Source organism: Hyla sarda, chromosome 7 (genome assembly GCF_029499605.1).
Source record: "Hyla sarda isolate aHylSar1 chromosome 7, aHylSar1.hap1, whole genome shotgun sequence".
Taxonomy (NCBI): domain Eukaryota; kingdom Metazoa; phylum Chordata; class Amphibia; order Anura; family Hylidae; genus Hyla; species Hyla sarda.
In genome coordinates, this window is record NC_079195.1 from 137,582,209 (window position 1) to 137,594,838 (window position 12,630).

General features: G+C 43.5%; 1 protein-coding gene across 1 annotated transcript in view; it reads left to right on the forward strand.

Moving 5' to 3' along the window:
• Nucleotides 1–12,630, forward strand: part of OPN4 (opsin 4) — a 136,470-nt gene that overhangs the window by 29,204 nt on the left and 94,636 nt on the right. The window contains exons 2-4 of the mRNA XM_056530800.1: nt 5,600–5,742; nt 7,107–7,240; nt 9,455–9,658. Of these exons, the coding sequence (XP_056386775.1) occupies nt 5,600–5,742; nt 7,107–7,240; nt 9,455–9,658 (481 nt within the window). The remainder of the gene's footprint in view (nt 1–5,599; nt 5,743–7,106; nt 7,241–9,454; nt 9,659–12,630) is intronic.

The window sequence follows — 12,630 nt, forward strand, 5'->3', positions numbered from 1 at the left end:
AATGAAATTTCCTGCTGAACCTGAGTCCAGAAAGGCCACAGCGGAGAAGGAAGTATTTGCGGGTAGAGAAATCCGCACAGGTATAGTCAGTCGTGGAGAGGATGAATTCACACCTAGTAACGCCTCTTCCACGTTAACTAGGTGCATGCATTTCCCTGACGCGGAGGACGAATAGGACAGTCCTTCAGGAAATGTTCGGTACCAGCACAGTACAGGCACAAATTTTCGTTCCTGCGGCGAGTCCTCTCTTGTTAGGTCAGGCGAGACCGATCCACTTGCATAGCCTCCTCGGCGGAAGGCACAGGAACAGGTTGCAAAGGACTCTGGAAGAGAGGTGCCAAGCGAGGAAACTGCCTGGTGCGAACAATATCCTTTTCCTGGTGAAGCTCCTGGCGTCTTTCTGAGAAACGCATGTCAATGCGGGTGGCCAAATAGATGAGTTCAGACAGAGTAGCAGGAATCTCTCGTGCGGCCAGAACATCTTTATTGTGGCTGGATAAACCTTTCTTGAATGTCGCGCAGAGGGCCTCATTGTATGGCGTATTCGCCCACTGAAGAACTCCCTTGGACGAGATTCAATAGAGTCGTCTCAGCTGAGGAAGCCCGGCCTGGCTCCTCAAAGACACTGCGTACTTCGGAGAAGAAGGACTGAATAGTAGCAGTGGCAGGATCATTGCGGTCTCAAAGCCGTGTGGCCCAGGACAAGGCCTTTCCAGACAGCAGGCCTGACCACGAACGCCACCTTAGACCGTTCTGTAGGAAACTGGTCCGATATCATCTCCAGGTGTAGGGAACACTGGGTCAGGAACCCACGGCACAATTTACAGCTTAGAGTCCCCATCAAACTTATCAGGTAGGGACAGGCGAAGTCTAGAAGTGGCAACTCGCTGCGGAGGAGAGGCTGGAGCTGGCGGAGGAGATGGTTGCTGCTGTGGAGGCAGAAGCTGCTGTAGCATGGCAGTCAGCTGAGCCAGCTGTTGTCCTTGTTGGGCGATCTGCTGAGATTGCTGGGCGACCACAGAGGTTAGGTAAGCGATACTGGACAGCGGGATCCATGGCCGGATCTACTGTCAGGATCCGGACTGGTATGCGGGGAGGACACGGGTAGTGGATCCTCTGTGCCAGAGAGGCGATGGCGTGGGCCGTACCAGGAGAACGGAATCTAAGAGGTTACTGGTTTTCACCAGAGCCCGCCGCAAAGCGGGATGGACTTGCTGTGGCAGGTAACCCCCAGGTCGTTCCACCCGGTAGCGACTCAACCCCTCTGGCGGCTGAGACTGGCGCGGGACACAAGGACAAGGCAAAGGCAAGGTCAGACGTAGCAGAAGGTCAGGGCAAGTGGCAACGGTTCGTAGTCAGGGGAAACAGCAAGGGTCTGGATACACAGGCAATTGCTCACAGAAACGCTTTCACTGGCACAAGGGCAACAAGATCTGGCGAGGACATGAAGGGGAAATGGGTTTTCATGTGTAGGGAGTGATTGGAGACTGATTGGGCCAGGCACGAACTAATGGTGCACTGGCCCTTTAAAACTGAGAGACCCAGCGCACACGTGCCCTAGAGAGCGGGACCGCGCGCGCTGGGACTGAGCATACAGAGGATGGGACAGGTAAACAGAACGGGATGCGACCCGCGGGCAGGCACGTCCCGCCACGTGGATCGCATCCCCGCCGGGTGAATCAGAGCAGCGCTCCCGGTCAGCGAGTCTGACAGGGGCACTGCGAACAAGAGGAGAACACCGCGAGCGCTCCGGGGGAGGAGAGGAACCGGGAGTGCTCGGCGTTACACCGTCCTCATATCCCGACCTCATATCCCGTCCTCATATCCCGTCCTCATATCCCGACCTCATATCCCATCCTCATATCCCGTCCTCACATCCTGTCCTCACATCCTGTCTTCATATCCCAACCTCATATACCGTCCTTATATTCCATCCTCATATCCTGTCCTCTTATCCCGTCCTTATGTCCCATCCTCATATCCTGTCCTCAGGTGGGAATGATTTATGATGAAGATATTGTAAGCTGAAAATAGAAGGGGATGTGGCTTTATGGGACTGGGCGTGATTTCCAAACCAGACCGATGCACAAAAAGGATAGATAATAAAAGGGGTGGGGTTTAAACACGGGCGTGTCTTTGTGAGATGGGGTGTAGCATGCAAGCCGGATTGACACATTAACCAGGAGATGCAGAGTGGAGCTTGTGGAGTAAGGTACTGGAAGTCCCATATACTTGCATGGGACTTGAAACAAAAACCCATATTTCTTATAAGGGTGTAGGTAAGGGTTAATTTAACTATCATATCTTTTTAATTGACATATAAGTAATATGTGTACCGTGTATTATTGAAATATCTCCAGCCGTAGGGAAGTTATGTGGGAACATACATATCCCTTTTATTTGCATGGGACTTTAAACAAAAACCCTGACCCTCACAAATGGGGGTAGTTAAGGGTTAAATTAACTATCCTATATTTTAAGTGGACATATAAGTAACATGTGATCAAGTATTATCGAAATATCTTCAGCCGTTTGGAAGTTATGCAGTAACATAAACTGTATTTCCCATAGACTTGTATGGGACTTTAAACTAAAACCCCGACCCTGGCAAATGGGGGTGAGTAAGGATTAAATCACCTATCCTATGTTTGTTGTTGACATATAAGTAACATGTGTGCCAAGTTTCATGTTAATATCTTTAGCGGTTTGGACATGATGCTGGAACATACACACATACACACACACGTACATGCACACACACACACACACTTTGAGTTTTATATATATAGACTAGCTGAGTACCTGGCGTTGCCCAGTTTTTCCTTCCTAATCCTTGTTGGGGAGGAAAATAAACAAAGGAGGAAGCTTTTGACTTCATATGCAGTCCTCATATATTGTTGTCATATCCCAACCCCATATCCCGACCTCCTATCCCGTCCTCTTATCTCGACCTCCTGTCCCGACCTCCTGTCCCTACCTCCTATCCCTACCTCCTATCCCGTCCTCCTATCCCGACCTCCTATCCCGACCTCCTATCTCGACCTCCTATCCCGCCCTCCTATCTCGACCTCCTATCCGTCCTCCTATCCAGTCCTCCTATCTTGACCTCCTATCCCAACCTCCTATCCCAACCTCCTGTCCCGACCTCCTGTCCCGACCTCCTATCTCGACCTCCTATCCCGTCCTCCTATCCCGTCCTCCTATCCCGTCCTCCTATCTCAACCTCCTATCTCGACCTCCTATCTCGACCTCCTATCCCGACCTCCTATCCCGTCCTCATATCCCAACCCGTAATATGTGTTCCAGGTATTGAAATATCTCCAGCCGTACTGAAGTTATGTGAGAACATACATTTCCCATTGATTTGCATGGGACTTTAAACAAAAACCCCGACCCTCACAAATGGGGGTAGTTACGGGTTAAATTAACTATCCTATATTTTAAGTGGACATATAAGTAACATTTGACCAAGTATTATTGAAATATCTCCAGCCGTTTGGAAGTTATGCAGTAACATATATTTCCCATTGACTTGCATGGGACTTAAAACATAAGCCCCGTTTTTTTTTTTAAGCATTTTGTATCTCTTTAAAAATTTTCTCAATAGAAATACGGCCATGGCATCTGTTTACTTGAAATTGCCCTTATCGTTCAGGAAATATTAGACAGAGTGCTTATTCATTAGCAGAATTAGCCTTGAGCTTATTGGACTACCACCAAGTCATGCTGAAAATGCCACAATGGTGTTTTAGACAGTATTTACAATACATGCAAATACAAAAAAATGTAAAAATAAATAATCATAGGCTAAATGATAAATCCTATGAATACATGTGATAGAGTTAATCGGTTTTGTATCAGAATTAGTCCATATTGGACAATAGGAAAGTAAGAAAAGTGTTTCGGGGGTATTAGGTGTCTATGGAGGGGTCCTTTAGGGTGGGATCCATTGTAACTCTAACCGCAGAGACAGGCCTCACCTGTTCTTCCGTAGTTGCCTGACATCTTCTAGTGATAGACCTTTCTGAGAGTAGGCTCTAGCAGTGGAGCACAGATCTCACTGATCAATATATGTATATATATATATATATATATATATATATATAGATAGATAGATAGATAGATATTCGCAAATGGCTAGAGACACACCATGTAGAATATAGAGCAGAATTGCACAGAGGAAGAAATTTGCTTTGTCATTAAGGGGTTGAATCAAACAAGTTATTCATTATAAACATTTTACAGCTGGTAAAGGGGTTGGACTTCAAGGACCTACAATGAGAGGTTGATCCTTAGCTTTTGAAGGCTTGTATCTGACATAAAGCAAGCAATCCGATTTGTCCAGTCAAAAATGTCATGTGGCATGAATATTCTGTACCTTTATTCCAAAGCATTGTAGCATCTAATTATATGTAGGTCTCCTTTATATATGTCCAGTATCCATCTGAGTTTTTCTCTGGCACTGTAGAAAAAGCATAGGAGGGAAACATTTGATAGAACTGATTACATTCATTTGGATGTTGGACATGACACAAGGGTTCTGAACTGCCGCAACTATTGTCTGTTAAGTTAGACTGGTCAAATACATTTCATTGTTTTTGGCCAAACCTGCCAATTTTGGCAAGACCAGCTAACCACTTATAAGCAGATCTTGGTAAACCAAGGGTACCAGATTCCTGTAAGGAACATTTCTGATACTTTTGTCACAGGAGCCACAGTTTCTCCTCTGGTGTCTACATCAGTTGTGGCCTTGTTGGATGAAACCACAGCTCTCATCCAGTCAGTGCTTGATGATGAAATCAGGCCTGGAAAAAAAACTTTTGACTTGGCAGATTTCTATCTGCTTTTTTCTCCTGATCGGTGTGTGACAGTTACACTTTTAGGGAAGGGTCACATGTGCCCTATTTTGCTGCATATATGCTGCTGCACATTTTCCTACCCTTTGAGGTCATTGGGTAGCAAAATCAGCTGCAGAAAATACACAGAATAAGGGTGATGATGAGCTTATCCGCCACCGAAGGACTGCTACATGGTGCCTTTAGATGTGCCTGCTCGGAGCAGCAATACACCGCTACGAGCAGACACACTGCGATGTGAAATTCGCCGTGCGCATGTGTAATATACTCTCATCTCAGGGAGCAGGTGGAGCTGCCGCTCCGAGTAGTGCCGAACCCGAGCAAGCACATCTAAAGGCACCCAACAGCGGTCCTTCAGCGGCAGATCTGCAGCGTAAAATACACTGTGGATCCGCTGGTCTGAACGTACCCTGATACACAGCAAAATACAGCACATGTGACCCTACCCCTAAATCCAATCAGCTCCAAATATCTAGAAAGACATTTTGGCTCTTATCCTCTGCAATTTGACTTTGCTTTTCTCATTCTCCTGGGAGCTTAATAGGAGGTTATACATTTACATTTTTTCTTTGGTAACATAGGCTGCTTCCCCCTGTTCTATCTTATGGATATAAGTATAGATCTAAGTATCACCAGTGAATTATTTTATAAGTATGTTATTAAATATTATAAATGTTATTAAATATTTAACAATAAAAGTGTAATATTTTGATGTTATTTATAATATTTCCTGGCTTTATTAGGAACCACCTAGAGAAGTTATACATCATGCTTACCCTACAGCCGATGTTCCAGATCATGTACATTACACTATTGGAGCTGTGATCCTGGCAGTAGGCATAACAGGGACAATAGGTAATTTCCTGGTCATCTATGCTTTCTGCAGGTACTTTAATATTTATATAATTATTTTATTTATTTATTTACTCATTCATCCATTTTCTGTTCTCATGCATTTTACTGAATTTTGGAACTGATAATGGATTGTTGCACGAATAATACTTAATGTGGAATTAATACTATGTAGGTGTGAACTGAACTTAAAAAACTTCCTCATTTATCTACATGGGTGAATTTTTTTTTTGTGTGTAGGTTACAAAAATAAATCTGTAAGGTTATAAGAATAAATCATTAACATGTCCACATTTTGGGATAAAATTGTAATTTTGTAGGTTGTTTGTGTTGCAAAAACCAACAGTAAACTGTCAAAAGGATGAAAGTAAATCTGGGACAGTGTCACAGTGGCTAGCACTATTGCCTTGCAACATTTGGTCTTGGGATTCATTTTGACCAAGAAACAAAATCTAAATGGAGTTTGTATGTTCACCCTGTGAACATAGAAAACCATAATGATAGGTCAATTTAGATAATAAGCCCCAATAAGTAATGACAACCTCTGTAGAGTGCAGCAATATATGTGTGTGCTACACTCATGAATAAATAAATAAATAATAAATCAACAATTTAGGGTGTAGCTATCATTTAAAAAGTTGCTCCCTTTTTCCTTTGCACCAGACAAACTAATCTTTTTTGTATCTATGGTGAAGCTACTCATGCTCTTAGCACCCTATTACACATTGTTCTGTGTAATGGGCCCAGCGATCAGCTGACAAACAATCACATGGTCGCTCATTGGCTGATTGAGTCATTTGGACCCATAGAAAAAATCATTGCAGTACTCATCCCCGTGTAGTAGGGAATGTGTGTCTAAGGAGTGACCCGTGCTCAGTGCTTTATCCATATGCTTAAAGCTTGTTTACAGCAGGCATCCAGCCACTAATAGGGACTTTTGTCTATAGTTTATAGTGAACGCAAATCTAGATCGCAACTCTTGCATCTGGCAGCTAATCCAATGTCTAATAAATGAATTGTTGTCATATACTAAAACTATACATTATATCCAAACAGCCAAACTGCACTGTAGAGATAGACTATTCTTTGAATCAATACGATAGATTACATTTGATGTAAATTTAATCTTCATATTGCAATCTGCATATTTGGTAGTGGATGTTAATCTTATCAGACACAGAAAATGCTGCTGATCCTAAAGCTCAACATACTGAGCCCATACTCAGCCTAAATCCTAAAAGCAATTAATAAGGTCAATGTTAATTTCCTCCCAGAGATAGAAGCAAGCCTACTGTTTGGCAATAGGCTGGATAATAGCCAAACGGACTCCATTCAGCTGCTGTTATATCAGTTTGCACTGTATTCTGGTGATCATAGATTATTTTTCTCCTTTTACAGAAGTCGCAGTCTTCGATCCCCAGCCAACATGTTTATCATCAACCTCGCTATCAGTGACTTCTGCATGTCCATCACTCAGTCACCAGTGTTTTTTGCAACCAGTTTACATAAAAGATGGATTTTTGGAGAGAAAGGTAATATGGAAACTGTGATTGTCTTTTGACCTAAAGAAGATTTGTCAGTACTCCTAACATGTCCGGTTTTGCAAAATACTTACATTCTCAAAAATATATTAATTCTGTATTGTGCTATTCCTCTATCATTCTACCTAGATATTCAAAGCGCTTTACTTGTGAAGACAAGCCCTGTATATATACCTTGTTAAGGCATATTGACACTGTAGCGGTTGATACCCAGTCTCTCCCTATACAAGTGTCTCTCATATGAGTATACTTAACCATCCTTGTATTATTACAGGGTTGGCTATTCATATCATGTTGCCCACCAGACCAGCTGTTCTTCTGGGGATTACAGGAGTAAGAGGGTCCTGGGGCAATCGGTTGAACATCTTGGCGGTTACATTTTGAGAGGGAACCCCTCTGATAAGTCAACCACCTCAGGAATAAATTGACAAGTGGGCTTTGCTATTCTATTTTTCAACAGGGTATGTAACCACAGTCTGGCACCGATTTGAACAGCGTCAGAGTATATAAGGACACACCTTTAACTGGTGACACTCAGTTGTCAATTTATTAATACAGTGGTCCCTCAACATATGATATTAATTGGTTCCAGGAGAACCATCATATGTTGAAACCATCATATGTCGAGTACATATGTCTATGTAAAAATGGTAATTGGTTCTGGGGCCTTGGAACCATTGTATGTTGAATACATATCTCTATGGGAAACTGCTAATTGGTTCTGGGATGACCATTGTATGTGGAGTGTATGGGGAGTGTTTAACAAACCAGGGTGCCTCCAGCTGTTGCACAACTACAACTCCCAGCATGCATGTACAGCCATTGACTGTCTGGGCATGCTGGGACTTATAGTTTTGCAACAGCTAGAGGCACACTGATAGGGAAACATTGATGTATGGGGTGTATAGTGTGTATATGTATTGTATGTGATGTGTGACATCACATACAGTACTGCACAGTTCTTTAAATCCCTTCAGGGGAGACAGAATGTCCTCCATTACGATCCTGCCGAATACAGCTCTATAGAAAAGGAAGGAAGGGCAGCCAGCAGCTCATTGGATGCCTGCAGCAAGATGCTGCAGGCTATTGGCTATGGCTGCACTGGGGGGCGGGGCTTACATGGAGCTCACAGTGGAAGCCTGCGTGAGTTAGCAGGACAGCATGTGAGTAACAGGAGGCAGAACGGGGCACACGGGGCACATTAAACAACTATCTGTCAGTTGCTGAAGTTGTCAGCGCTGTCAGATAGCTGTTTGTACGATGGCCCCGACACACAGCAGCATCATATGTCGATGCTGCCTTCAACATACGATGGGCTCTGAGAGGCCATCATATGTTGAAATGATCATATGTCGGGGCCATCATAAGTCGGGGGGTCACTGTAGATTGTTGAGAGGAATAACAGATGAATGGTATGAAGTAGAGTTTTCTTAAAGTGTCTCTATGATGTGGAAGACTTTTCATATGTTACAGATACAATTTATACAAGGAAAGAAGATTGTCCAGCGCACACACACGTGTAAAACCTAGCTGCTTTATTGCATAGTTGCAATAGGGCCGAAACGCGTGACGTTACCCGAGTGTCCGATGTATCCTATGGCAACTATGCAATAAAGCAGCTCGGTTTTACACATGTGTGCGCTGGACAATCTTCTTTCCTTGCATACGTTTGGACTGGTCCTGGTCCTTTCCGCGCGCAGAAGCTTGGGGTTGAGCTGGTTCTACTCGCTTGCACCAGATACAATTTATAGGTTTGATTAGTCAATCCCCACTGACCAATAGAACATATGGGGAGAAGCACAGACTTATGTGCTTCATTTGTCAGCTTTCTGAAATCTCTGTCCATTTGTGCTAGATTGTTATTTGCTTGTTTTTTAATTTTAAAATTTGAATTGCACAAGCTCCAAAACAGGCAGATAAAATTAGGCAAAAATGGTAGCTAGCAGGAAAACGAGAAACATTGGGAATTAATGAGTACTCTGTGCCTAAGGTATTGGTGATGGTTGATTCAATAAATTATATGAATATGGTCATATAAATGCCTATATTGAAGCATATTGAAGCATAGAAGACACCACTACACCACTGTATTACTTTAACTATAACCATTATCTTATACATTCATTTTCTAGTGCATGCTCTAGACTGGAATTCTTTTTTTCAATTTTTATTCAACGTGTCATTTCCCTTGTCTTGTTATCCTAGGTTGTGAACTATATGCATTCTGTGGAGCTCTATTTGGAATTACATCCATGATCACGTTGATGGTGATTGCTGTGGATAGGTATTTTGTAATCACTCGGCCACTCGCCTCTATCGGAGTGATGTCCAAGAAGAGAGCAGTGCTAATCCTTTTAGGTGCCTGGCTGTATGCTTTGGCGTGGAGCCTCCCTCCCTTCTTTGGTTGGAGTAAGTTTGGATGACTGGTTTGACAGAAAATATTAACCGGGCACCATGTTGGTCTCTCAAAATCAGACAGGCTTTTCATGACAAGTTAGAGACGGAGATTACTCTCCTGTGATTATTGCTCAGACATTTATTCAAAAATTAGGCTTCTAAGAAAATAAGTCCATAGTGTTAATATTCTGTTTTGAGATTTTCAGTTCAAAAAAAGATTTTTGAAAAGTGTATTAAATAAAAGGCATGTTAAATTAGGCAACAATTAAAAAAATGAAAGTATACTGATGCATTTGATGTCAGAGGAAACTTCCCAGGATTAGGTATATTCAGTATAAATTTGCAAGACTTAAAAACATATGGTCTGGGCTGAAGATAACTAGAGTGGCATCTTGCTGGGGTGGCAGCAGCAGATATAATTTTTTTTTTTGATATATTTATTAGAGATGAGCAAATTTTTTAAAAACTCGATTCGGACAATTCACTGAATTTTCTGAAAAAATTTGGTTCGGTCCGAATGACTATTTCTGGCCTACAGAGAGCCTCAACAGAGGTGTAGAACACTTTGTCTTGCAGTAACACGCATAGGGTGTGTGCTTGGTTAGTGAAATAATACTATTATTCAGTATGGCATGCAGATTAGAGGTGTAGCTATTAAAATCACTGTCGCAGAGCAGCACAATGACAGAGCCTGGAGGTGGCATCAGAATGAAGAGAACATATAGTGGCTGAATGACACAGCCAGGAGTTGGCTGCAGCATGAGGAGACCATATAGTGCCTGAATGACAGACCAGACACAGCATGGACGTGGCGGCAGATTGAATAGACCATATAGTGGCTGAATGTCACAGCGTGAGGGTGGCAGCAGCATGAGGAGACCATACAGTGGCTGAATGAGCCAGCCTGTAGGTGGCAACAGCCTGACGAGACCATAGAGCCTCAAAATTTAAAAGATTAAAGGAAAACTGTCAGCTTGCTCCCCCTGCACTAACCAGCGGTACTGGCTGAAATGCGGGGGAAGCTGATCAGTTTGATGCTTACTGTGCCCGGATCCTAACTGGCACAGGTGGCATTAACTGGCACTCTGACATCACCACCGCTGGCCGCAGCGCCTCCCAGCTCATCAATATTCCTCCCTTTCCTCTGCCTATCCCTCTTCATTACAGAGTGGGGAGAAGAGGGAGAGGTGGAGGGAGGGGAGGAATATTGATGAGCTGGGCAGTGCTGCAGCCGGCGTCAGTGGCGTCAGAGTGCCAGTTAATGTTGCCTGTGTCAGTTAGCACTTAATAAGTTTATAGGGATAAAAAGAACATATCGGCCAAACGGCCAGGCGGATCATGGCACAGTAAGCATCAAGCTGACAGTTTGATATTTTTTTACATTTAAATTGAAGATTTCAAATAGATGAACCTAAAAAGTTTTATTTAATGTACCCCATGGCGGTACAGTGACACAGCCTGGAGGTGTCAGAAGCATGAGGAGGCCATATAGTGCCTGAATGACCCAACCTGGAGGTGGCAACCGCCTGACAAGACCATAGGGCCTCACAGTTGGAAAGATTAAAGATATTTTTTAAGATTTAAATTGAAGATTTCAAATAGATAAACCTAAAACCTTTTATTTAATGTGCCAGCAGCATGAGGAGACCATATAGTGGCTGAATGACACGGCCTGGAAGTGGTAGAAGAAGGAGGAGACCATATAGTGGCTGAATGACAAAGCCTGGAGTTGGCAGCAGCATGAGGAGACCATATAGTGGCTGAATGACACAGCCTGGAGTTGGTAGCAGCATGAGGAGACCAATTAGTGGCTGAATGACACAGCGTGGAGGCGGCGTTAGCATGAGGAGACCATATCATGGCTGAATGACCCAGCCTGGAGGCGGCAATGGCCTGACGAGACCATAGGGCATCACAATTGAATAAATTCAAAGATATTTTTAACATTTAAATTGAAGATTTCAAATATATGAACCTAAAAAGTTTTATGTAATGTGCCAGCAGCATGAGGAGACCACATGGCAGTACAGTGACACAGCCTAGAGGTGACGGCAGCATGAGGAGACCATATAGTTGCAGAATGAGACAGCCTGGAAGTGGCAGCAGCATGAGGAGAACATATGGTGGCAGAATGAGGCAGCCTGGAGCTGGCATCAGCATGAGGGGAAAATATGGTGGCAGTATAAAACAGCCTGGAGGTGGCATCAGCAGCATCAGGAGTCCTGAAAGTGACCCTGTGACATAGTGGGGCGTTGGTTGGCAATACCAGTACCCGGTGACGAAGGTGGGTGAAAAAGGAGAACTTGGCATCAGATGTGTGGCATCAGTCAGGCTGCAGGATCAGAATAGTAGCTGAGGCAGGTAGGCAGAAGAAAACGGTCTCTTTTCTAAAAGTGTTAGTGCGCACAAGTAAGTATTGAGGATATGCATTATGTAAAACTGAACTTTTAATAATATTCTTAGGATAAAATAAATGTACCCAAATTTTTTTATAAATCAAACAAAAGAAAAGGTGTGCAAAAACACCATGTGCCACCTACACCACCAAGTATTGATGTGATGCAAAGACCTCTAAAATGTGGAAGGGAACAACGTATGGTTTATTGTAACCGGTGGGGGTAAAAACTTCCTCTGTAAGGCCCTACTCTTATTACTTCCCTTCTTGGCAAGTGTTACTCACCCTAAAAAGAGTGGCCCCACACAGGAAACTCACCCTATTTCCACCTAAAAACCCTGTGAAATGGCAATGTGTGTAGGTGGCAATAGGGAGAGGTTCCTGTGTGGGGCCACCCTTTTTAGGGTGAATAGCACTTACCAAGAAGGGAATTAATAATGCGAGAGTAGGGCCTTACAAGGGCCTTACAATGGACCATACGTTGTTCCCTTCCACCTTTTAAAGGTCTTTGCATCATATCAATACTTGGTGGTGTAGGTGGCACATCATGATTTTTGCACACCTTTCCATTTGTTTGATTTCAAAATAA